The sequence below is a fragment of the Pseudopodoces humilis genome, chromosome 1, assembly GCF_049639895.1.
Source record: "Pseudopodoces humilis isolate 2021_Gansu_Grassland_sample_001 chromosome 1, ASM4963989v1, whole genome shotgun sequence".
Classification (NCBI taxonomy): Eukaryota; Metazoa; Chordata; class Aves; order Passeriformes; family Paridae; genus Pseudopodoces; species Pseudopodoces humilis.
The window spans coordinates 45119950-45147308 of NC_142200.1; the positions used below are offsets into that span (position 1 = coordinate 45119950).

The window sequence follows — 27359 nt, forward strand, 5'->3', positions numbered from 1 at the left end:
AAAGCAGCCGCACAGCCATGGGGTGGCCATGGTTGCCACTGACAAATGTAGGCTGTGACCAAAAGGGCCAGCTAGGGCTGGAGGGAAGACCCAGGGCCTTCCACCAGCAACAGCTGAGAAACAGAGCAAGTGAGTAAGGATCAAGATTCATGTCTTGTGATGTGGGCTGTGGTATCCTGTCACCAGGTAGCCAGTGTCCTGCCAGCCACGGAAGCACACACACCTCGGCCAGCTGCAAGTTGGCTGAAGGCAAGGAATTCTGTACCCACAGCCTGTAGTGTGGCACTGGAATGCACACAGGCTGAGCAACGGGTGTGCCCAGGAAAAATCAGGTTTAAAATGCTTTGGCTGGGGGCTTTCAATGTCCCTGTACCAATTGCTCCTTGCAGCTCTTCATTCTTGCAAAAACTGGCTTAGACTTTGCAAACTTGTTCATGAGGCTCTTTGGCGACACCGAGATTCCCTCCAGTGGCTGCACTGAAACAAATCAAGCCTGCTTTCAGCACTTCCAGCGTCTGTAATTTGTTTGATGTTGCAGCCGAACATCTTCTTGCTCCATTTCACTCTCACGGCAGCAACCTGCAGCCGCTGAACTCACCGGTGAAAGCCGCCCCAAGCCCTTGTTCCAGTGCTCTGCCACCCTCCACATAAAAAAGTCCTTCCTTATGGCGAAGTGGAAACTTCTTGTGTTTTACTTTATGGCCATTGCTCCTTGTCCTGTCGCTGGGCACCACTATCTTGGCACCCTCCTTTGAGATGTTTACATGCATTAACGAATCGTCTCTTCTCTAGACTAACAGGGTCAGTTCCAGCAGTCTCTTCCAAGAGATGCTCCAGACCCCAAACCAAGTCCGCTCCAAGTCGCAGCGCCGCCCTTCAGCGTCTCCAGTGCCGTCCTGCTCGGCCCCGCCCCGCGCTGCCGCCAGAGCGGGCCGCTCGGGTGCAACCAACTGCGGAGCCGGGCGGCAGGGGGAGTAGAGACTGCCTCCTGGCACAGCCCGAACCTGTCCCCTGCAACGTGCGCGCCACAGCGCTGTCACCCCCCCAGCCGGCCGTACCACTTCCCTGCCATGAATCGCGTCGGGCAGGAACGTACCAACACGGCGGAAGGAAAGGGGGTAGCCAAGAAAGGCGCGTAACAAGGCTGCGGGGGGGATCACTTTCGAAGCGGCTCAGTGTCGGCTCTCGGTCCAGTTCTTCTGGCCAGGCAGTGCGGGGCAGCCACGGTCTCATCGAGGCGCCCCTTGGCCAGGGAAACAAGCAGGGAGGAGCCGACGGTCTTCCTTAACCCCTTCCCCTGGCGAGATGGGGATGGGCCGTCCCACCGGGCGCGCGCCCCCGCCCCCCCCACGCACCGCCACTGCTGGGTCCGCGGGGCGCGCGCGCGAACGGGCGGGAGTGGGAGCGGACGCGGAGTCCCCCGGCACCCGCCAGACATGTCGGTGGCGTTCGCGGCCCCGAGGCAGCGGGGCAAGGGCGAGATCACGCCGGCCGCCATCCAGAAGGTGAGGAGAGCGCGAGGAGGAGGGCCCAGCCCGGGCGGCCCCGGGGGCTGCAGCTGCTGCTTCCTGCCGCGCGGGGAACGGGGGCGGCGGCGGCTCAGGCCCGGAGCGCCGAGGCCCCGGCAGGGAAGGGAGGCGGCCGGGCCGAGCTCGCTGTGCCCGGGGCTCGGCCCCGGCGGGGGCTGCCCCTCTCTCTGCGCTTGGACACTTGTTGGAGGGTCCCGGGCCGGCGGGAGGAAGCGGGCGATGTCCCTGGGCCTTTCCAGTCCTCATTTTTCTTTCTCCACTTGGGCTGCCCCGGTCGCCCCCGTGGGCCTGAATTAACCCGAGAGGACTTGGCCTGAAAGTGGAGGAGTCGAGTAAGTCCTTCCTGCGGGGGGCCCTGACAGTGGGACCGCAGCCGGCTTGTTCCAGACCCTGTGCCTGACTCTGGGCGCTGCGGAGTAGGAGGCGCCTCCAGTTCCCAAACTTGGTCGACCTGATAGTTAAGGCTGGCTCCCACTAAACCTTAGGTGTGATTGAAGAAGATTATTGCGGTCGGAGCCAATGACAGCGGCTCTGGACGACTCCTCCTAAACTGTTGTGGGAGGGAACAAAGTTAACTCGCTAAAGCAATCAAAGAAAAGCACATACAGGATTTATGGTAATCCAGTGTTTTATATCAGCAGCAACAAAGGAGCATGTTCAAGTTCTCTGGTAGCTGTGTGGTATTTGGAAATTTTACTTAAGACTCGTACCATCATTGGTGTAGATGGCAGTGGATCAAACATATTTCAGATTGCTACCAGCTCCTTATGTAGAGGAGTCCTTTGGATAGATGGAGCTAGCCTCTGATTTAGTAAAAACTTAGAACCTCTACAAAGTAGGTGTTGCAGTGATATGGACCTCAAAGAAGACCCTAGAGTGGTAATGGGAACCTCCAGGGTACTGTAGAAGAAGTCAATGCTTGGGAATTGTAGATCAAAAATACATATCCACTGGGTGGAAAGTTGCACAAAGGTAGTCAGTAGAAACTTCAGGATGCTGAGGTACGCATGGAGAATACAGAATGCAGTCAAACCATTGGTTCAATGGTGGTGTGCTGGCAGAATCCTACTGTTAAAGTTTAAGAATATCTGTAAAGTTGTCGAAAGCCCTAAAGGCCTCTTCATCCAGCTGGAAACCAAATTCTCGTTTGATGGTAGATGTTTATTTCAATTTTTCATCAGCAAGCACTCGGTTAAACTCGTATGTAACAGTTGTCTGCAGCCCCACCCACCTAGGATAGTTCTATTCTATCTTGTTGCCTTTCCTCTTAGCCCTAGCATTCCCGCCCCTCTCTGGTCCTTTCTTTCCCAAGACGTCTGGCTTACATGGCTGTAGTGAAGAATGCAACCACCTAATGTGCAGTCTCAAGGACTACTTGTCTGCTTAGCACTGAGAATCTGCTGCTTCCCTCAGGACTGTAGGAGATAGTCTAAGGAGAGCCTTGATTCACAGCTTCATTTGCAAGTGCTCTATTAGACTTTGGTACCAAAGGTATTATCTCCTTTTTTCCTTTTATTTTTTTTTCTGGTGAAAATGGCCACTGTGTTTCTTATAAAACTTAAAATTAGTACATGTGTTGCATGCTAGTGTAGCAGTGGGTTTGTGATTCTCTTCAGAGAGTGCAGTTGTAGCTTTGTCTATTTTCTGAGGCTTACACAGTAGAAAATACTGCAGTTATGTCTGTGTTTAGTGCTTAATGAATGTGTTTCCAGATCCAGCAGTTTCAGGCAAAATACTTGCACTGGGATCATTCTAGTCCATTCTGGTGAATTACTGTTTAGAGTTTAAGAAAACTTGGCTGGCTGGCTCCCTCTTATGTGAATAGAAGTCCTGAGTGAACAGCATAAGGTTTCTGACTCCATACTCTTTTCATAGCAGAGATGGATTAGGTAGGAAAAGAAGTGTTGCTATTTTTTATTTTTTTTCCCCCTCCCTGTAGAATTTGTTAGGGAAATAAAGGCTGTGGAATGATCATTCTGTGTGGAAGGATGAGTCTAGTCATGGCTAGTTTCAACCGTGTTTGGAAGAAGGACTGAATATGTGGCATGTTTTAAGGTTCTGCTAGTTTTGTGAAATTCAGCAGCTGGGGAAAGGAATCTAAACTAGCTTTCCAGTGAGAGAAAGCAAAGGAGTAAATTGATGCAAAATTTTGCATTTGGCTGTAAATTTTCCATTTCCATAAGGTGACTTGGATAACTTGGCTGGTGGCTCAGGTTAGCCATGGTTCTGCTGAATCTCACCTAATCAGAGTGCAGAGCATATGCTAGAAAGATGTGTGGGCACGTGCACTCTAGGAGACCAAGTTGTGGGTTTTTTTCCCGTTTACAGAGCTTGGAACAGTCTGACTTCGTGAACTTTCTGTAGAAAGTTGTGAAATTAGCTGTTTCCCATGAGTTTTGGAACTGCTCTTTTTTGAGTACTGTAATTTAATAGGTGTTCATTTTCATGGACACTTCTGAAGTATAATAGATTTATTGTGTCCATTTGTCCTGGTTCTGGTCACCACAAGATTAATTATTGCAGTAGCCAGGAGGGGTCATGGCATGGACCCGGAGGTTATTCTGTAGCACCTCGCTTCATTTTCTGGGGATGGGGAAAGGGCTCACGTAGTGTGGTGTGGTCAGATATTGTCGGGGGCTCTATATGGTGAACACTTGTATGTGAATTATTTGTCCTCTTGTATCCTCCATTGTTATTATTTTTGCTGTTATTGTTTGCTTCTTAGTGCTGTTTCCAGTACATTTTTGCCATCTCAACTGGTGAGCTTAATTTTTTGTACCTTCAGTTCTCCCCTCCACCCCACCAGAGGGGAGAGGAATGCACGGTTTGGAGTGTTTCAGTGTGAACGCTAAATTGGGCAATACCATTCCTAAACCATAATGTGCCATTATACCAAATATTTATGAAATGCAGCTTAATTAGAGATTCTTCATGTAAGTATTACCTAGCTTTCCAATGCATTTGCTTTGAACAAATCTGGTCAGCTCAGTTTTCATCAATAACAATTTCAGTGCCTTTTAAAATTAAATGTATAAGCAGTTGCAGGCTTTAGAAGGAGAAGAGAAACTTGGGGCATAGACTTCTAAGTGAATTTCTTGTTAGCAATTCAATGAAGGGATGTAGAAAACTTTTAAAACTTTCCAAGAACATAGTGCAAAATCAGCACAGGTATTTGAACAAGATGCTTCACAAATGTAGCTGCTGATGGTAGTGCTATGAAACCCTTAAGCTAAAACCTGTAAAATTAATCAGAGGGGAGAAATGGGAGCAAAAACAGTGTTCTGTAAATAATTGGTGAAGTAGAACTTTCTGGGTAACAACTTTTTTGTTGTTTTTTAAAACTAAGAAAAGGAGCATTACACATGACTGAAACTTACCTTCAATTTCTTTGCACAAAGAATATGAAATTTACTCCAGATTTCTTTATTGTTTCAGATGTTGGATGAAAACAACCATCTTATCCAGTGCATAATGGACTATCAGAACAAGGGAAAGACTTCTGAATGCTCTCAGTAAGACCTTAAACTGTATCTACTCTGGACTGGGTGAATTTCCATCTAAATCATCATTCTTGATTTGTTCAGCTTACCTTACAGGAGTACTGTGCTGTGAAGAAAAGTACTGCTACAGATACTACACTTGAAATTTCTGTGGAGGGTGGATGGGTTTTATTTGTTCTATGAGTATCACTTGTGTCACTGAAATGTTGCAACTTTCCTACTGCAAGTTGATGTCATGATGATGATGATGCTCATAAAAATAAGGACTGTATAACAGTCTTTTTCCTCTGTATTGTAATTACATTGTTGAAAAGAGGCAGTTTTGTTTGAAAAATTCTCAAAGTCATGCAGGAAAATTGACCTTTCTGCTTCCTTATGGCATGTTTGAAAACTACCTGCTTTTCACTTGCCCAAGAACAAACAGGCTTGTCTTAGAAGTCTGGCTTGCCAAAATACCCATTATGGACTGGCTGTCTAGTGGGGCCTTTGGAGAGGGTCTGAGAGAACTACAGAAGGAGTGATTAGTTAAGGAGTGTTACTTTCCCATTGTGCTTTTCTGGCATGAGGTGATGATGGCACCCATGTAATCAGACAGATATGGACAGATAGGACATCTTAGTCCCTTGCCAAGAGAAGTGTTAGTCAGGGAATAGCAGGGAGATCATAATAATAGGTGCTTTTGGTTTAAGGGACTACTTTTAGTAGTTAATACTACTAGTAGCAAGCCTGTAGTTATGTACTTGTAATCTGCTCTGGCTTTCAAGGTTATTTTTGTGACTGTGGGCTAGATACTGAGAATCAGGACTGTGGTTCTCTACCAGAAAAAATATTCCATAGCAAACTTCCAGAGCTCGGAATCCTGATGAAATGTGGTCACAATTCACATAAATCTATGATATCTTGAATATGGGAACATAATAAACAGCTCCCTTTCTCTAGTGTTTGTGCTGGAAATTACACCAGACACAAGGACACTCCATGTATGTCTTCTGGTGATTTAGTTTAAGTCAGGAAGTGAAATAGGTGAGAACAGTGTCACCCAGTTTTAGAATTTTTTCATAGCAAGCCAGTAGTACAGATAGGCACAGATATGATGGAGACATTGGGAAAGATTGGATAATAGATAAGTGTGGGGGAAAAGGCGTAAAATTCATAGTAATGGTACTCTTGTAAGTCTCTTAAGTATTGTTTTACATAAGTAGCTTTCTTTACATTTGTGGAATTAAGAGTAAATTCTGACTTTACTGTATTTATGAATTAAGGTTTTTTTTTGCTTTGTTTATTTTGATAGATACCAGCAGATGCTGCATACAAACTTGGTTTACTTAGCCACTATAGCTGACTCCAACCAGAACATGCAGTCTCTACTACCAGCAGTAAGTACCAAATAATGTAAAAGCAGGGAATATATTTAATTTGGGTTCCTGAGGAGAAAAAAAACAAAACAAAAAACCAAACCAAAACCCAACCAACCAAATGTTTGTGACAATGACCAAATACTTGGCTTTGGATTTACTATTTATTATTTATTATTACTACTTATTATTACTATCCAGTAAATACATGATGCTGTCTCTTTGTGCTGTATTTGGAGTAGTTTCACTGCTTAAGTCTTGCTTAAAATCTGACTTGTTTAACTGTAGACTCTCACTGTGAATTAGATATGCAATGCTCAACTATCTAATCTGCCTCAAAGACAGAATTTTTTTTCCTTTTTTTTTTTCCCCCTCTCAGCTGAGAACTGTAGTGGTGTGGTTCTTAGTCAACTCCTACAGCAGTATTAATTTTCTTCTTAGATTAGGGAAAGGTGGGGGAATGGGATTTTTTTATTGTCTTTTTATTTTTTGCTGGAATATCATCCATTCTCTTGCCCCAGTAGAACGAGGCTGGGTACATTTTTTTCTTCTTTTCCACCTTCTAGGTGAGTCTCAAATTCTTTACATGTCTTGGATATTACTTGCTATCTTTTTTTAGCAAAAGAATTTTTTCTGAGTCTGTATTCCTGAAATCTGTATAAGATGCCTCCAGTTTTTCCCCTTTTCCATTGTTTATGCAGCAGTAAGAAAAGAAACAGCAGTGTTAAAATAGCTTGCTATCTGCTTGCTTCTTTTGCTAATCAGAAAGCTTGGGGAGTTCATTGTGAGTAGCACAAGGAAGTTCTTTGTTTTTTGGTAATAAGACTTTTCTTGAATTAATATAGTCTTGATTCATTTCTGTAATATGAAGCTAAAAAGCATGTCTATAAAACAGCCATTCCTAGATACTAGTTTTCACCAACTGAAATTGAATTACTTTTTCTTTGGTCTCTGGAGAAGTGTTCTCCAATCATTGCTACTAGTGAAGCATCCTTTCAAGTTGGTACCTAGAGGACTATAGAAACAGTGCTTCATTATGTCCAACCTGTTGTGCCTGTAGAGGTTTCTCTTTTTATAAATCCATGCTTGTAGCTGAGGGGGAGGGAGAGAACCCTTTAAGAGGGCTGTGTGTGTTCCTCAACTAATATGTTTTTGGAGGCTTAATTCATATCCTGGTTCTGATGACAACTGGAAATGAATTTGACCTTATCCTAGTCCCTGGTGGACAGCCCCGTTGTTAAAGTTGAATGTGATGGCATTCTCTTCTTAAAAGAAAATGAAGATAGGGCTGGGAAAGGCTTTTGCAGATCTGGACAGAAGTGTGGCTCTGATCTTCAATGTCAGGAATATTGCATGGTACTGAGAAAAATAGCATAGTATGTGTTTGGGTTGGTAGAGAAAGTCTCTTTTGGACAGGTGAGGAAGGGAATAAAGGTAGCTTCTTGGTTTTTTTTTTTCAAAAATACTAAATGAAATTTAGATTTTCAGTCTTACCTAAATGTAGATGCTCTGATCTACAATCTTTGAAGATTGTCCCAAAATGTAGCATAATCAGACAAGATGATTTTTGTTGGGATTTATAGGAGAATGTTCTTTAAATTGTTTCTCTCTTCATAGTAAATTTTAGCTAACAGAATTTGGGAACACGTGAGCTATCATGTTATCTTTCTTTTTTTTTTTTTCAATGCAAGATGAACTACTTCAGAATCTTTTCCTCCACTGGCATGTAGGAGCTGATGAGGCTCATGCTTACTTGGAAGTAGTATGATTCTCTTCACTATGGTTGTATATCAACAGTTGATCAGTCTTACTAAATGCAAGGTGTGGATGTTAACGGTTAAATACAGAGAAAGATCATGTGAGTGTAGACACCTACTATTTTTAATACTAAAATGCATCAATTTTATGATGCTGCATATGAAACTTGCAGTTTCTTTCCATAGAAGTTAGGAGACTGAGTTTGGATAGCTTCTGAAGTTGGGTTGTGTCTCATCTATTTGTTTCTGGAAGACTATTCTCCCCTAGTAAATTGTATTTTCTTTTTTGTTTAAATTTTATCCTGTTATTGTTTCAATCAGGTAAATAAGCTCTCAAGAAATTTCACAACTTTTAAAGCATTTCATAAAAAGTGATAGTTATGGGTTAAAGTCAGGTTGGAAAGAGAATGCTTCTCTTCAGATATCGTTCACACTGAACAGGACATAAATGACCGGGTTCATTGAAATTTTTAATACGAGCAAAAATTACTCTAACCTTATGAGAACTTCATTGGTTCTCATATCACTCTAGCAATAGTCCTTACAATTAATGCTTTATATTGTTAGGAAAAATGCTTGTTGGCTGTTAAGCCTTTTCTCTTCTCTTTCAGAATTCACTGTTCTAATGAAATGACTGATGTAGTTTCTAAAACTCTGGTATTGCCTTAGAGAACAAAAAGTGTAGTGACCCAACAGTGCTGTGCAGAGAAATGTTTATTGAACAGGGACTGGAAGTGTGGAGAGGTGAAACAGGTGAAGCAAGCACTGCAGAGTCTGGGTGAAGTGAGCAAGGAAAACTTTGAACATCCAATGTCACTACAAAGCTCCTGTGGTCCTCTATGCGTGCTAGAGTATTAAATTATTACCTATGGGGTAAGACACCTTCTTTCACATTAAAAGACAAAGTGTGAGATTCTTGAGTCAACCAGTCTTTTTTCAGCTGTGTGAATAGCAGCATTATTAAAGGCAGAGCTGTTATGTGGCATCTTCCCAGCTGGATAAAAGCAATGGCTAAGTTCACATGTGAAGCTGATACAACTTTTTGCTGTCTCTTCTTGAGTTGTGGCACATATTCTCTTTCTTAGGTTGAAGTCAAGAGTCTCTTTACCATCACCTTATGAGATAAGCTAGCTTCCCAGAGTGGGCTTTTGCACCATGAGGAGCATTTACTTTCTTGTGATTTTTCACTAGTGCTACTTTTAAGGGAGGCTACAGCAAGATATTGATGTTCTTGAACTGTAGAGAGCAAAGATGCAATTAAAGTGGTGGTGAAGTATTGTGTGTGTTTCTAAACACATGAAATTTCAAACTGCAGAACAAGCATCTTATCCCCTTTGACTTGTTTTTTTTTGGTTTGTTTTCTGAAGTGTTTTAGTGCCCTTAAAATCCATTGAATACTAGTGAATAAAAAATGCCCAGCTTTTCTGCTTGGACATCTTCCTTCTCTTATGTCTTCATTTTGCCAAATATTTTTAAGGAAACAACCCATGACCATCTCTTTATTTAGCCTTTAGTGGGAAACCTCCCATTTTATAATAAGCAGATACTAAGGTCTGCAAGAATTATTTGGCAACATTTGTGTGCAGGTTTTTGTTTGGTTTTAGTGGTTTGGTTTGGTTTTTTTGGCTTTTTTTTAGTATAGGAAATGATTTTTTTTTTCAGTTTTTCTTACTTACATTCTGTAAGTATGCAGAGCATGGGATTTCGGTGTGTATTTCAAGAAGGTGTTGAAAATAAGTGCTTCTGATTATTACTCACTTGTGTAACAATGCTTTCTTTTATGTTGAAAGTGCCAGTTTCTTCCAGTACTAAGTTACAGTCTCTATATGTAATGATTTTCAAGAAAACTTACTGTGTCCAAGTCATAGAAGAACCTGGAAATTGCATTAAATAGTTTTTCTAAATTTCATAATATTGGAAAAGTTATTAATAAACTTTGTAATTAGAAAAAAAAGTCCTTTTTTCTTGAGCTATTTCTTTCAAAAATAAAGCTTTTGGTAAGACTTGCAAAATCCCTTATTTTGTGCTGTTCCCAAACTTGTCACACAGATTAAGGAGGAGTCCATGCCACTTTAGTTATAAAATACTTCTCTATAAGGTAATGATTACTTTTTATGAACACCTAATATCAACAAGCACTGAAATGCTGGGTGTTTCCAAAGCAACTGCTTCAAGAGATAGGGAAAAACCCAAACCACAACAAACCAAACTAATACAAAGAAACCTCCCAAACCAAAACCAAAGACATCCACTGCCCATACACAAAATAATAAAATACTTGCAAAAATTAACTTGAAGACAAGCTTTTGTGAAGTGTTAGTAATGATGTTTAATGATTCTAAGTTGTGAAGCTCTGCAGGCTAAATAGGAATCTTCAGTATAAGCATGGTTTCACTCAAACAAAACTCTCATATAATTCTAGACACTTTGTTTTTCAAAGAGGTAATGTTAAATCTGTAGTTTTAATGAACTTGTGATGTGGTTGTAGGAAAAAATCGGAGTCTTATGAATTAAGCTGTGCACTCTGTTTTTTTAGTAACCTTTAGTTTGAACATAAAAACGGTTTAAAATACATGTTAATTGAATTACCTTGACTTGGCTTTTCTTGAGAAAAAAGCAAGATGGCATCCTGAGAATAAAAATATGTCTCAGTTTTCACACATCAAAATAAAATTTTGAAATAAAACTTTTGTTACTGATGATGAGAGGAATCTTAAATTAATGAGATTCTTGTCCAGTTCTGTACCAAATACCTGGACAGTTTGATAGCTATGGTGGTGTTGTGGTTTAACCCCAGCTGGCAACTAAGTACCATGCAGCTGCTTGGTCACCCCACACTCTTTCCTTCCCCTTGCAGTGGGCTGGGCGGGATAACCAGAAAAAAAAAGTGAAACCTATTGGTTGAGGTAAGAACAGTTTGATAATTGAAATAAAATACTACAATAAGATCATAGTTGTAATTAACAATGAGACAGTAAAACCACAGACTAGTGCCCAGCCTGAGTGATGCTCTGTGGTGTGGATTAGCCAGTTTGGGTCCACTGTCCTAGCCATGCTCCCTCCTGGCTTCTTGCACACCTTGCTGGCAGAGCCTGGAAAACCGAAAAATCTTTGACTTACGAGTAAGCCCTGCTTACCAGCAACTAAGCATCATTGTGTTATTAGCATTATTCTTCTGAATCCAAAACCCAGCACTGCACCAGCTACTGGGAAGAAAATCAACTCTATCCCAGCATAAATCAGGACAGGTAGCATAGCAGAAAATCTGTTTCTGGTATGTGCAGTATGGTGCATAATTCTGCCTTAGCCTTTCAGAACGCAAGTCCATGCCCAGTTCAAGTTCAGCTATTTGTAAACTGAATTAATAGAGAACAGAGCAAAAGGAAGGTCGAATGTTTCCTGTCAGGAGGCAAGGGAGCTATTAGTCATTACTGGAGCTTGGATTTTGAAGAATAATTGCTCTGACTAAATGTTCAATAGTTCTGAAAAAAACATAATAATTTCTTCTGATGTTATAAAAAAGAAAAAGGTGGCTGTGCTGGCACAACTGAAAGGGTGCTGTTGGAAATGAAGAGTCACTGGAGGGAGCTTATTAACCCAGCAACTACACTAGGAATAAAATAAATACAGGAATTTAAGTTGTTAGGATGTTAGGAGTGAATTCAGAGCCCAGTAGCTGCCACTTTAAACCAGAGGATCAGTCTAAGTTCTGTAAGCTACTTTGCATGTATTGTTAATCAGGTGTGTCCACATGGGGAGCTAGAGCACTGTACACAAAAAACTACTTCTATTGCCTCTGAACTTCTGTGGCTGATTTAGAAATCAGTAAAAATCACTGGCAGTTTGAATGAGGAGTGTGCTCTAAAGTGTAATTCTTTCATACTTGAAGATGTGATTTGCCTCTCTGTAGTGCAATATCTGCACAATAAATACCTTTTCAACTGTAGGCAGGCAGTTTGGTAATGTAGGTGCAGAGTCTGTGTGGTTTTGCTCTTTCCCAAATGCCTTGCTGTGAGGGTTCTGCAGGATTCTTTCTTATTTAGCTGCGTTTACGTAAAGCCTTTTAGCTAGAACAGAGGTGGATTTTTTTCTCTTAGGCTACTAAATGCAAGCAAAAACTTTAAGTATCAGACCAAACATTAAACTGTCTTAAAAGAAAATGAGGCAAGAGCTGTGGAACACAAAGCTTCTGAGGACAGATAGAAACTGCATTTTATGGGGGATTTATAGAGCGCCTCAGAAATTGTCTAATGTCTATAATTCAGTGATCCCTGAGTTAAGATCCACAGTTAACTTATTCATGGTCACTTACAGTAAACCCATATGAATTCATACAGTTTTTAAAATTTCTGATTTTAATAATTTTTAGTTCTACTAAAGCCCCAAAAGAATTTTTGGGGGATCATTTTTAAAGTATCAGAGTAACTACTGTTAAGAGGACATCAGATATTTTAGGGTTACATTTTGTTTGTTAAAATGTTGTTAAAGGATATTGGGACAGTGAAATGTTTTTATGCAGTGACATGCAATTTGAAACAAAGATTCCAATTTCGTCTTTAAACAGAATGTTTAAGTGTTAGATTATGCAGTATTTTAACATTTGTTCAAGTATTAAGTCAGAATTTCTCTGATTGTTGAAGATACTGATGTAAATCAAGATGTATAAACTGATTGTTCTAAATTTCAAATTCCTTACTCTGAGCGTCACATCTGGTAATCCAACAGTGAGAGCAAAAATTACATTTACAATTCACTATTTAGACATGATTGTAAATGCTTTTCCTGTAGAAGTCCTCCCTACCCCCAAATATTACACTAGCTGAGAATTGATACAGGGTCTTCATTTTTTCATGTAAGACACTCAGTACTAGAGTACCCTGTACCTTGTAGAAGAAAAGTTGTAGCCCAATTAAATCTCCGCTCTTTCAAATCTCAAAACCATATTCCTTTACAATCTTATTTCCCAGTCTGACACCTCAGTAAGTACTCCACAGGTGCCATCACCACCTATCAACAGAGTACTGCTCTCAGAGACTGGGACAGGTCCTGTGATATTAGCGGTGTGATATGAGCAGGGCAGAGTACCCCCTGGGAAGGGGTGTTTTGCTTTGCAGAAAATGGTACTTGAGAATTGAAAACAAAGATGATTGATTAAATCCTGAGTGAGGGCTACTCTTGGAAAGAAAAGAAGGCTATTTATGTTTGCATTTCCTGTAGCTTTTAATTGTAATTATGAGAAAATTTCTAGAAAATTGTGGTTTTGATAGTGTAGTTAAAGTATCTATTGCTAATAGTTTTGATTAACAATACCGTGTTTTAATGTGCTTAACAGTATTTCCTGGTTTTTGCTTTTTTTCTGGTGACTAAGTTGGTATTCCACCTCACATTTTATAACAATAGATGTTCCACAAACAAATCTTTGAACCTGCTGTTGGTGGTAAAAATCTTACCACCTTCAGGTGCACATTTTACCCTAGGACATTTTATTGTTGCATCTTGCATTTGATCTATCTTATTATTTAAAATAAAATCATCTAAAAAAATGCAGTGTAACTTGTTTTTAATGCATGCTTTCAAATAACTTTTAGATTCAGCAGGATTTTGTTTGCTGGAAGTTGTCAGTTAAAATCTAATTTTTTTTTCTTGTCTCTTTTTTTATTACAACTTGTTGACTTGTTGAGTCAGTTTCAGTCTTTTTCCAGTTCAGATTTCCAGAGTTTCACTAAATAGCTTATAATTATTTTTTTTCATGCTCTGATAAATTTTAAATGCTTATAGCGGCTATAAGTGTATTCTGTGTGTTTGGGGAAATGAGCCAAAAGTTAGTGTTCAGCAAGTGAAGCTATATCTAACATTTTCAAGTCTTTAATATACTTTTTACCGGTAGTAAAATATTTAACATCTTCTACTACATAATTGGAATAAAATAATCAATGATTTTAATTTTCATTCCTTTTTGTCGTACATCCAGCAAAAGAAGGGAGGTAGCTTTTCCTTTGGTTCTGTTAACTATGTCTGGATGTCATTTCACCCTTCATATCTAGGCTCAATGACTGCGGTTCATTTTGGGTAGCTTTTCTTCCACAAAGGCTGGGTTGTTTCTTTTGAATACTGTGTAATCATTTTGCATTTTAAAAAGTCTTTGCTATATGTAGTGCTCGTTCCTGGGGATAGTAAATTTTCTTAACTTCTATAAAGAACAAGAAAGGCTAAATAATCTAGTTTATGTAGCTGGGTGGATTTTTTTTGTTGTTGCTGTTGTTGTGGGGTTTTTAAATTAAAGTTAATTTAAAGAAGTTTATTATCTGTAAAAGTCTGGATCAAGTCCAGCAGAAATCGGGAAGTTGCCATTTAAAAACATTTTTTTCTTGTTTTCTTCTGTCTGCATCCACTAGAAAAATACTCTGGAGGAATTTCACTGGGGAATAATTATGTCTGCAGGAGACATTTCATTTTAATTACTATCAGGTAGTGATTGGTTTTGATCTGACAAAAAGGCTTGTAATGTTCTTTTAAAATTTCCTATATAATATCCTATATAACTGTTGCTATTGCATATATGTATGTGTAATTATCTCTTAATCTTACTTAAACATGGTTCTAGCATACTGCGTTGATGAATACCTCAGGTTTATGTGATTTATGGGGTGTCTTGTATGTTTAATGTTATTCCTCAATTTACTGACTATTCTCCTGAGATTTTCTTTCTTGTTAAACCATTAATTGGATTATATACTTCTTGTATGTATCATACATTAAATTGTATTTCTGTCATACCCTCTCATGTTACATTCCTTTATATGCAAAAAAAAATAAATCTGTCCTTTTTGCTGTTTCAGGCTTAAACATTCTAAGTTTTTAATCATTGATTGCCTCTCTTTAGAATCCTTTTATTTTTACAGTATCTTTTTGCGATTACTTTGCCCAAATTGAATGTGTATTATGGTATCAAATACATTAGCATTTCTTTTCTTTAATAATCGACCTCACTTTGCTTATTACTGAAGATAATCAGAAAGTGACCACAGGTCTTACGAATAGATTTTATGGGGTTTTGAGTTTTTTGTTCATTTTGTTGGGTTTTTTGTTTTGGTTTGGGGTTTTTTCCCCACCAAACTGTCTGGATTGTGGTCAGTTCTTTTTTGTTTGTTAGTTTTTTTCTGGATTAATGGTAACAGGAGCTTCCTCTTTCTGAAGAAAGTGGTTCGCATTCAGTGTAATTGCCATATATTTATACACATCATTTAGCACCTTCTGCTTATTCCTTCTTCCACATTTTCAGTAATGTTGCAGTAACTTCACCAGTTGACATTTACTAAAATATTTTTAGGAGATCTGTGTATGTTCCTTTACTCTTTGAACTTCATTAACTTCCCTTTGGCAGTTTCTGATCAGTGCCACTGGACAATGTGTTGCTTCAAAAGGCTTTTGTCAAAAAACTTGTCTTAAGAAGTTTTTGTTAATTATGCAGTTAGGTGGTTTAATTTATATTTTTAAAAATTCCTAGTAAATTAGAAAGTTTTGATTTTACTACATTGACACTTTACTAACTTAGCTTTATCATCCTTGGAATTTTATGATATTTAATTATTTTCATAATTTTACCTGTAGCTCAGAGAACAAGGCTCACAGGTCCATAATTCCTATAACTGGTCCTACTACTTTTTTTTATAAATAGAGGTACAGTGTATGTCTACCTTCTATTCATCTGATAGGGTAGTTTCTTTTAATGGCAGAATGATTTTTTTTTTAGCATTTTGGACCTTTTTCTTGCATTATTTTCAAGAATCTGATGTGGATTCACACAGGTCTTTGGGCTGTTTCTATATACAGAAGCTCCTCTTGATGAATTGCTTTCTGGTAGTATCTTTTTGAGTGTTTTGAGTTGCTCCCTCAGTTGTCTTAATTCCCTGTGGTTTGTGAAGTCTCTTGCAGGTTTTTGTATCTGAAGTCCTTAACACTTTTTTTTTCCCCCATCCTTGCATGTCTACACTCTCATGCTGTCTTTTTGATAACTGCAGTGTTTTTCTTGAAGGATAGTTGTTCTGAAATCTTCAGGCTGAATAGAGTTGGAATATATATAGTTTTGTCTAAATAATCCTTGGAGCTTCTTTCATCCGTCTTTCCACAGATAGGGGCATGCCCGTGTTTGTACAGTATCATATGCAGGATAGCTAAAAACTAGGTATGAGCTAATCTTCTTTAGTACTTCATTGGACCTCCTGCCACTTCTGCTACAGGTCGAGGAAGGAACTTTCCTTATGAAATGTCATTCTCTTCATCATGGAGCAATGAATAGAATTTAGAAAGAGAAAGTTGCCTACTTGCTTATATTTTTCTTCATCTCCTTCCTTTCTTCTTGTTGAAAAAAAAAAAAGCCTTCACTAATTTCCTGAGGAATTTCTTAAAGTACTGCAGGGAAAATAATACCTGCTTGAGGTATTTGAAGAAATGTTGAGACAATAAATTACTACTCTTCACTCCCCTCCCCTGGCAAGTGAATATTTGTATGTATGTCTATGTTACCCTGCTGTTACCATCTCCAACATACACTTCACTGGGAAAGCCTTGCTCTTTACTACTGTACTGTGTTTTTTCTTTATGAACCTGTTGAATGGTGTAGGCATAAGCAGGGACTGGGCTAGACAGGAACTTAGGGTTCACCCCCTTGGTTCTGTCTGTCAGGAGAAAAATGCACACATGGTTGTCTCATGGGGGTTTTTCATGAAGGGTTGTAACCTGTAGACAGAGTCCTCAAAAGCCAGGGAGCCAAGAATTTGTTCCTGCTGAGATGATTTTTACTCCCCTGAAGGTGCTTGCCTAAGGTATGTGAGGAGGATGGTAGAGTCTCACAGGTGTTTTTAGTAGGAAAACAAAGCTGGCTACTAGCAGTTTTTGTGTCTCCTTACATTGCCATTAGTAGAACCTACCAGTAAATCCCCCCTTGTATTTATTGTTTTTCTTGCTCTCCCTCTTTGAACTCTCAAGGTTATTCAGTTATTTTCCTCACAATTTCATTAGGAAATTTGCCAAAAACATCCTTTCTAGGCAGCTGTCTCTGGACCTTTGGAGGCCAGCACTAATGTGCTTCCAGTCTGTAGGGGGTGTTTGGCACAGAATTATGAACTAGGCCTTCATCGCTTTGGGGGAGAGCAGGGAAGAGATTGCTAGCATTTTACCACACCCAGGTGCAAATTTTTTGCTGGTCTAGGAGCATTCAGAGGCTTTCATCTCATGTTGTACCTGTTTTGTCCCAGTGCAAGGTCTGTTAACAGCAACAAATTGTTGATGTGAGAGAATTACAGTGAAGACTTATTTCTCTGTTGAATGAAAGCATTTTTGTGTGTGTGTGAGGGAGTGACTCCAGCGATCTTAAACTGTTCAGATGTAATTTTTTAATGAGGCATTGATTTGTGTTTTTTTTATTTTAAAGTGGTGCTCAAAGGTGCTGTGGTGTTGCCTGCATGTAATACTTCACGTAAAATTGATGAAAATGTTAAATGTTTAGCCAGAATTAATGTTGGGAGGAGTTAAACATATCAGATAGAGAAAGAAATGCGTTTCAGCGCTTTCTTTCATACGCTGTTGAACAATATAGGCAAGTGCTGTACCATATGTACATATAATATATTTGTCAGACTAACTGCTTCTCGTGTTTGACTAAACTGTCTCCTTTCAGCCACCCACACAGAATATGCCTATGGGTCCGGGCGGGATGAGTCAGAGCGGCCCTCCCCCACCCCCGCGCTCGCACAACATGTCTTCAGATGGTATGGTAGGTGGGGGCCCTCCTGCACCACACATGCAGAACCAGATGAACGGCCAGATGCCTGGTAAGTTTTTCTCCTCTAAGACATTAACACCAGCGTTGCCTGGCAACTGAAACGACATGGGGGCTCAAGGGATACTAGATTGTTGATGACAAAACTGCTTTGAATGCCCCCGAGTACAAGCTCTCTTAGAGTTTGTTAGCTACAGAGCTACGTGACCTGTATTCAGTGTTTATCAGGCTGCCCTTGGGCTTTGATGTAGCTGACACACAGCATTCCTCTGATGAACAGAACTGGCTAAATTTAGTCTGTTTGAAACCATGCGGTACAGCTGGCTTTAGAGGGCTTACTGGGGAAAGGTATTGGCCTGTGGCTGAGTGAACACAAATCCTTCCATAAAAAGATAATGTGAAATCATTGTAGCTAAATAATTAGATAATAATAAAATAGATACATCTGAAAGAGGCTGTTTCTGATTTGGGTAAATGTTTAAAAGAAAAAAAAGATTGCTTTTATACAGCTTCCACTAATCTCCTGTGTTCTTTATTATTGAAGATGTGTTGAATCGTAAGGGATTTGTAAAGAAATGGCCTCCAGATTATTGTTCTAGGTGTAAATTTTAAGTCAGTTTCTATGCCATCCTGTTTTGTAATAAAAAGGAAAGTACTTGGGAAGACAGAAAAAAATCAGAGAAAGAGGATGATAAAATTCCACATTGTACCTACCAATACTGGCTTTGGGGTAACTATTCCCTTTAGCAGTCAGATCAGAGTGCAGTAGGCAATGGAAGAGCATGCTTCTTTATATAGAGACTATTTTCCTGAATTTCCACTTGTAAAATCATACTGCCTATTTCATGTGAAATGGCTTTCAGCTTAAAATTGCATTCCCAGGATTGCTTTTGTTCAGGATCCCTGGTTTTTTTTTTTTTTTGTTATGGAGGAACTTTTTGTACAAAAGCTCCTGAAGGTATTGATACTTTTGAGAAAGTAAACTATTGTCAAAGAATCTTTGAAAATTCATCTCTCACTGGTGTCAAGCATAAGCTTCCTGACAGCAAACACAGTAATAACTATGCAAAACTTAATACAAAGTAAAAAAATATAACAATTGCTGTAGTCTCTAATTTCTGTGCAAATCTTAATAAAACAGACTTAATAATGGTGTCTTCTCTGAAAGAGTAGCTTGAATAACCTCTAGAGGCCATGTGTAAGAAGTGCAATCAAAGATCTAGAGAAGTTAGTTTTATCATACATGTTGGTCATGGTCTGCATTTGGAAGTGTAAAAAGCAATATATGCTGCTCCCTTAGTAGGGCAGAGATATTCTGATTATGGTGTCCTTTATCCATCTAAGATCCATCAGTTCCCATGGAGAATAGCATTGCCTCTCAAAAATCAGTCTCTTTGACCCTCAAGTGTAATCATATTATTGTTATTATAGTGATCTTTTCCAAGGAGAAGGATTACTAAGTCACAATGTGAGCATAATGACTTCCCTGCAGAGCCACAAGGGAGAAAAGTCACTCCTTAAACATACATATTTTGTAATTAGATAGAATAAGAAAAGAGTGCTTAGGAAAATACGTGAAAGGTAAATAGCTTTGTTTTGGTATTCACCTAGACAGATACTTAAATACAGTTTCCAACTAAGCTTTAATTTAGCCTTCCCTCCAACATACTCCCTTTCTTAAATGTCTGTTCTTTCCTTCTCAGTTTGAGGTTTTCTCTGAGGATGTGAAGATAAACAGCTTAGGATGAGGGCATCTCTAATATTGGAAAGGCATGCTAGAATCATTTCATAGGTAGACATTGGAAAAAGGGAAACAGAATCCTCTTGTTAAGTGGATTAACTGGCTGAATCACACATATCTTTTTAAGTGTGTCTTAGTTTGTCTGCTTGTGAGCCTTTCTGTATTTCACAGACATGTATTTCTAATAATTTCTGCAGTGTATGTATTTGCTTTCTGGTTTTAGGGCACTTATTCTGAGCTTACATAAACATTTGTACTAAAAACCAGATGCAAAATCTTGAATATCTGTAGAGATTATCTGTATAAAAGGAGCAAAGTCTCTAATCTTAAACAGAGGGAATCCAGGACTGACATCAGTTGACCAGCCTGGAAAAAATAAAATGCAGGCTCTTGAAAATGGATTTCGGGTATTACCTGAGCAGGGGCTTTCATAGACCTGAGTATGGGCAGAAGGGTTGACGAGAGGATTAGAAGAAACGCCTAGTGATCATCAGGGCATGAGTAATTTCAAAGTTTTGCTGTAGACCTGTCCCGTTGCCTGAAGGGCAGTGGATGATTTTTATTGTACCTGTGTCCTGGTTAATACAGAACCTGAACTGCTGCTGGGGCTCTTAATTGCATCCCCTGACAAATGTGTGTCTGTATCCTCTTGCCAGGGAAGACAGTCATGACAAACCTTTTTCAGCTGGTGATACACTTGAGTGTTATCTGTACCTGTGTCAGATTGTGGTTTTTTGAAAGAAATGCTGTCTTAGGAGTTACTTTGACTGAGTTTATGTGATGCAGAGTAAGGGTGATCTGGATTTGGAAGGAGATGATGAACTTAGATGTGCTGGAGGCAAGTTGTCTTCCTGATTTCTTGATGTTATTTTCTCACATGTAAAACGTTGAAAGGTAAGACTAGCTGTAGGGGTTTCTGACCTTAGTCATGGCACTGGTAGGTGACTGTCCTGAATAACAGGTTTTTCTGGTTCAGGGTTAGTTTTTGCAGTAGCCAGGAGGAGGTATGGCCAGGAACTGGAGGTTATTCTGACCTGCAGGGTATTGTCAGGGGTTCTTTGTGGTGAGCAATTGCCTGTGAATCCTTTACATCTTGTATACTGTTATTAATACTGTTGCTGTTACTATTCTTTTTCTTATTTCATTGCTATTTCCAGTAAATTGTTCTTATCTCAACTTGTAATCTTTACTTTTTGTGCCTCCAGTTCTCTTCTCCAGCCCAGCACAGGAAAGGGGATACAGGGGAGCAAGCTAACTGGTGTGTGGTTTGGAGTGTTTTAGTGGAAACGGTAAATTGGGGAATAGAATTTCAAACTACAACACAGGTGTTTGTGTGTTCCCAACAAGTTCTCTCAAAATCTTCTTTCCTTCCTGCAAATGTAGTCTCAAATGTATTTAGTTTGGATTACAGCTTCTTGGAGGTAAGGTGCTGTGCATAGATAATTCATAGGAAAAAGGACTTGAGTTTATACTCAGGATAGCTAGTTACTCTGCTGACTTCATTGTAACACAATTTTAATTATAAGTGTATATATTTTAACTGTAGCATTTAAAGCAGTTACTTTAAAGTGGAGATACATACTTCATGCCTCATTAATTCACTCACAGTTCATTCATACTCTCTTCTTTCTATAAAAAAGAAAATCCTTTTTTCATTAGATGCAAGAGAACTCCATGAAGTGTTTTGACAAACTGTAATAAAAAATTATATGTAAAGTGTGTTTCTATTATTTTTCATTTCCAAGGTTTTTGATCCTATGGTCTCAGCTTTTTCTTTCACCTTATTTTCTAGCTTCTCCCTAACAAACCCCCAGATTTTGACCACAGAAAATACACATGCCTCGCATTTCATTTGACAGCTTTTTCTTATGAGTGCTTTATCCTGTTTTAGTGCTACTTGAGACATGAACTGTAAACTAGCCTTTTAAAGAAGGTATTTTATTTTTTCAACTTATCTCTTGCAATGATTCTTGCCTTCCTCATTTTGCTTCTTACATTACCAGTTTTTAAAAACTTGCTCCCCTGTGTGCTTGCCTAACTCTGAAATCTATCATTGACAATGTCTTCCTTTAATCAGAAAGAAATAAAACCACTCCCAGGCCCTAACTTCTGGCACTAAGCCTGTGTATTCCTTCCTTTAATTAGGAAAGTAGTCTAGCAGCTCCGCCATGGTTGTTTGGCACTATAGTAGGAAGTAAAGTGGGAAGCTTTTCTTCGCTGTAGCTTTACCTAAGAGCACATTCATGACTGAGTTCATAGTTAGAGTGAAGCTCACTTTTTCATAATTAAACTGTCTCCATGTTCTCATTATTACAGAATTAGGCAGTGTTGAATTGAAGAGGGGCAGTATAGGCATCTGTAGTACTCTTGTGGGCATAATCCTATTCACTGAATTGCTTTTTCTGTATTTCTGGTGGACCTGCCTTTGTACATTTCAGCGATCTCTGCTCACCTTACTTTGCCAGAGCAGTGAACTGCATGTATGATATCTTTTTCATCTTTTACACTTTCCTTGACGAAATAGGTTTATGTTTATTTCAGTAAGGTGTCTTAAAAAGGGCAAGAGGCAAAAACTTATTCTTTGTTTCTTCACTTTGGCTTTAGTAGCCATGTTCATTTATCATTGTTATCTTTTTCTTTTGCATCTTTTTGTTAGACTTAGGAACTGTTTACATCTGAAGGCAGAGGGTGTGTGTGTGTGTGTTCCTTTTTTTAAAAAAAAAATATTAAAAAAAAATATGTAAACTAATTAGTACCTTCCTACAGCTCTACTAGTGTAGTTTCTTTTAGATTCCTCTTCCTAGACTTCTCTAGCTTAACAAATAAACCTGTGGCATGTTTAGCAACAGCAGCAGCATCTTGGTGAAATCTGTACATATCAGCATTTGCCTTGTTTACAGTTGGTCTGGTCTGTTATGTCCTCTGGTTGTACAAATTTTCATGAGGTCTTGTCGTGTGGTCCTTGTCATGGATAGAATCCATACATTTCATCTTTTTTCACTTGTTGCAGTTATATCCAGTCCCACCTCTTTACTAATTTTAGTTCTAGTAGCTGTTCACCCATTCCTAAAGTAATGAGTAAACTGACCAGATAGTATTGTAATGTTGTACTTGTTAAAATACCTATTGAGAGTAGATTGAATTCAGGGAATAATCCAAATTCAATCTTTGTTGTCAGGAAGAAGGGAAATAGAAGTTGAAAAGATGCTGTTGGCTCATGGGTGTATGAACAAGTTTCTTTTCCTTTGCATCTTCACAAATTGAACTGATAATTTGGAGACTGTCCTTCCACTCATCATCCCCCACTCTAGTAATCCGCAAATACAGTTGCAGAATATTGGCTATATAGTATATGATTAGAAATGTGAAATAGTTCTTCAGTCATTTTAATTCCACAAGGTTTCATACTATCTGAATCACTGCAATGCTAGGTCCATTAGAAATCAAAAGCATTGATTTTCTATTGTGTTGAAATTTCCCACCTTATTTACAAATAGAAAAGATGCACCATTGTCTGTAACATTTTCCCTTTGTTCCTTTTATCACACCTTTCTCTGATTTCCAGTGTTGTTCTTTTACATATGCACAGCAAAGGTGATGTGTTTACCAGCATAGGTCACTAAATGCTTTCCATTTACATGTCATTCTTATAAAAAAGTCGTGATTGAAGTATAAAAAAAAAAAAAGTCTTGATTCCTTACTATGAAGATTTCTACTCATTCCCATCTCAGGAGATAAGCGTTGTCTTCTTGTTATGACCAAGTTTTGGTTAGATTTTTATCTATAGGGGCATTAAAACAGCTCTGTAGAAAAATTAGTCTGACTCACAGGTTTTCCATAAATGCCTTTGCTGTTGTATCAGTGATCCATGGAGTGTTTGTCTACTTCTCTTTCTTCTATGGGTAGCTGTATAATCATTTGAATGAAAGTTTGCCTAGGTTAGCATTTAGTGGTGGACTTGGCACTATTAAATTTGTAGTTGGACTTGGCAATCTTAGTGGTCTTTTCCAGCCAAAATGTTTTTATGATTCTCTGTAATTTCACCATGACAATACTGCCTGCATTTGAAAATAATACTAATTGTTAGTTTCAAAAAATTGTCTAACATGGGTTGTTTGAATACACAGAAATGTTGCAGCCATTGTAACAATTACAGCTCTGATGGAGTTGTCAAGCTGTCTGTTACACTGGTCTTGTGCCATTCAGAACAAAATTCAGGCTGTGTTAGGCAAGTCCTAAAAAGACTAGTTTTGTGTATGATACAGGTAGAAGATGAGCTATGTGATAATTCACATTTGTTTCTGTAGCTTTAGCTACTCAACAAAAGAAGATGTAGTAGAGATGAGCTGTTACTTTGTTTTTGAAGTGAGGGAATCACATGCAAACCATATTTAAATTTATTTTCATGTAATTGTATTTAATGACTTCTGTTTAGTTTTGTGATTCATTATGACTGTTTTCACCTGCTTTTATGATGCTTAGTGTACAATTTTTTTCCCTGTTTTTCTTTCTGAAGGACCCAACCATATGCCTATGCAAGGACCTGGACCTAACCAACTCAATATGACAAACAGTTCCATGAATATGCCTTCAAGTAGCCATGGGTCCATGGGTGGCTATAATCACTCAGTGCCATCGTCACAGAGCATGCCAGTGCAGAATCAGATGACAATGAGCCAGGGACAGCCGATGGGCAACTATGGGCCCAGACCGAACATGAATATGCAACCAAACCAAGGTACGTGAGGTGTTTGTTAGCTTCTGTAAAAGGAGAACATCTTGGGTGCAGATTTTTTTAAGGTCTTATCTTGTAGATTTCCTTCTTTAAGTGTGTTTGTACCCTGAGGTTGGCTCAGTTGATTAGGGCAATGTGCTAAGAACACAAAGGTTGTGACTGTAATCACCCTATGGGCCGTTTACCTAAGACGTGGTCTCAATGATCCTTATGGAAGGATCACCTCAGAGTACTCTGTGAATGTTTGGAAGATTCTACATCTCTTTTCTCATATGTATCTTTTATTTGCAGACATTGAACTATTTTCCAGTATTATGTGAAAACCTAGGAATGGATCTACTTTCATCATTTATAAGCTGGAACTACTGTTTGTCTTTTTCAGACTTTACGCTTCTAGCAATGTGTTATTGTCATTCAGGTTGATAAAAGAAATCTCTGCTTTTATATCTCTTGGTTAAATTGAAAAATCAAAGTCAGATAGCCCTCAGATTGTTATACCTAGTTAGTCTTTGTTTACTTCATGCTGTTTTAGCTTGGAATGTCTGTTAGTCTTAGGGAAGCAAAATTCAGTTCCAGGAATAAATCTGGTACTCCCTACTACTTTCATGAGATGTCCTTGTGTATATAGTAAAAGTCAAAACTAATTTTGTATCTAAGACATTTCCATTGCATAAACTGATGATGTTCTGATGTCCTTCTGGAAGTGCAAGGACATTGTGGAATTAAAATACTGCATTAGAGTCACAGCACAACAAACTATTAAGTTGTATATGTACTGCATATTGTTATAGAGGTGCTTTACAAGTCAGCAATCAGTATTTTCAACTTACCTGCTAAGTCTATTACTGCACTGGTTCTGTACATAGCACCTGCTAGAAGACATAAGACAAACAAGAGCTCCACTTTTTTATATTTAGATACCATCTGTTCCTAAGGTGTATAGACAGACCAGGTCATACTGATCAGTTTGATTATTAGGTTGCTGAAAGGTGTAAAACAGACAAAAGATTAACTTAAATGAGAGGCTAAAATTAAGTCATGATGAGAGAAGTTCCTTCTCCACTTTCCTTACCAGTAGGGAAAGTGTGAGGTCTGAGGCCTTTGACATCCACAATGTTAATGGCATTTTTCTTAAAGTATAGCAGTGAAAGAAACAAAAGATAGGCACATAGCAGGGAAAATCATAAGTGGGAATATTTTTGACTGTCTCTCTGAGCTGGCAAGTTATGTCTGTATTCTGGGCAATACATAGCATAGTAATCTGGTTAACGTTGTAAGATGCTTTGAAAAAGCCCTGTGCCATTTAAGTTCAGATTTTTTGGTTGCAAAGTTATCAGTAATTATGGAGCAATTATGAGGGCGCCATCTATTAATTCACTCTACAGAAAACAGTTTCTTGTGAGTGGCCTACAATGATTCCATCTCAAAGTAGCATTCTTTACTCTTCCTCATAGTATTTTTCTCTTGTGTTTTCAGTAGTCAGTCAAACTTGAAAATTGATCATCAGGAAATAAGCAGAAATAAAATTAAAAGGTTTCTGTTCTGAACAAATAATGGTACTTAAGTGACTTTGGGGAATAAAGAATAAAACAGTATTTTATATTCTTTATAACCAAATTATAGGTTAAAGAACAAGAGCAAAACTTTGGTTAGAACAATGTTACCATAGCCATTAGAGCCACAGCAAGCTTTTGCATTGTGTAACTCTTAATTCTGCCAAGTTTTGACCCTTTAGGCTGAGACTTTTTCCATTCCAGGTTGCCTGCTTCAGGGCTGGTTCTGTTCTTTGCAGAGGTTTCACAGAAGTAGAGGGCAGTCAGGCTAAAAATTATATTTAAAAAGTTTCAATGTCTCACAAAAAGATTAGTAAACAGAGCACTTCATATATAAATGTAGGCGTGCAGGTGCCCCTTTCTTTGGAGCAAGGCTTTGAAACTTGTCTGTTATGCAAGCAAAGTGCTATTTGCTGTTAAATGAAAAATACTGTTCCAAATATCTCTGAGAGAGGAAGTCTTAAGTCTGAAGACGGGCATGTTTGGTTTTTTTGATCTAAGATGATTCCCAGTCAGGTCTGCTTAGTACACTTCAGTTTTCTACTCTTAGTTGTTACATGTGTATTGAAGTTTGATGACAAATTAGAGGAAGTATTTTTGTAACTTCACTCTCTTGTGACTACAAGACAGCTGGGCAGAGAATGAAGAGTGATCTATGAGAACATGAGAAATTTAGAGGTAGGTAGCCAAGCCCCAGTCTGGCTGGGCAGAGGTCTCAGCCAAGCTTGACCACTTCAGGCTTCTCACCTAAGTGAAGAAACATGAATGAGCTGCTAGGAAATGCACTCAGTGCAGTTTAACAAATGGGGATTAAGATTGTAACTCAAATATTTCCTAACTGGTCAGATGTGCAACAATTCAGAAACACAAGTGAACCAAAATTTCTCAGTGTTCTTGTCAGGAGGTTTTTTGTGAACCCCTAAGTATGCTTTCTTTCTTTGTCTTACAGGAATGATCCATACTGAAAATGAGAGATCCTACTACATCTGTCAGTTAATAACAGCACTGGCTAAATATAATATAATGCTATATAAATATAATGCTAAATATTCTACAAGATGAGGTCTTAGCATCTCAAGCTGGATGTTAAAAATTAGTAGATGTTTTTGACCTTAATCTTTCCCTGTGTGGATTCCTCATCTGTAGAGGAATGAATCTGATGTTAAGATTACAGTACCATGTGATTTCACAATAGAATTGTCAAAGTGTATTCATTATGAAGATTTGGACAAATTACTTATGGGTGTCATAAGAAAACCTGTGAATGAATTAATAGTTCTGTCTTCAGTATTTGACTAGGCATCACATCTCACATGTATTAGGAAGAAACAAAATATGGAAAGTTCTTCAGGGAGTAATACCTACTGTGTACTGAATGAAGCCAGTACTTCTAGGGGAAGGAAAAACA

The 27359-nt window shown here is 38.8% G+C and overlaps 1 protein-coding gene across 3 annotated transcripts in view; it reads left to right on the top strand.

Moving 5' to 3' along the window:
- Positions 1–1330: 1330 nt before the first annotated feature.
- The window catches only part of SS18 (SS18 subunit of BAF chromatin remodeling complex), a 43633-nt gene continuing 17604 nt past the window's right edge, over positions 1331–27359 (top strand). For all 3 annotated transcript variants that reach the window (XM_005517207.3, XM_005517208.3, XM_014257461.2), the window contains exons 1-5: positions 1331–1505; positions 4965–5041; positions 6321–6405; positions 17821–17974; positions 24180–24401. In XM_005517207.3, coding sequence (XP_005517264.1) covers positions 1437–1505; positions 4965–5041; positions 6321–6405; positions 17821–17974; positions 24180–24401 — 607 coding nt within the window. In that variant the 5' untranslated portion in view covers positions 1331–1436. The remainder of the gene's footprint in view (positions 1506–4964; positions 5042–6320; positions 6406–17820; positions 17975–24179; positions 24402–27359) is intronic.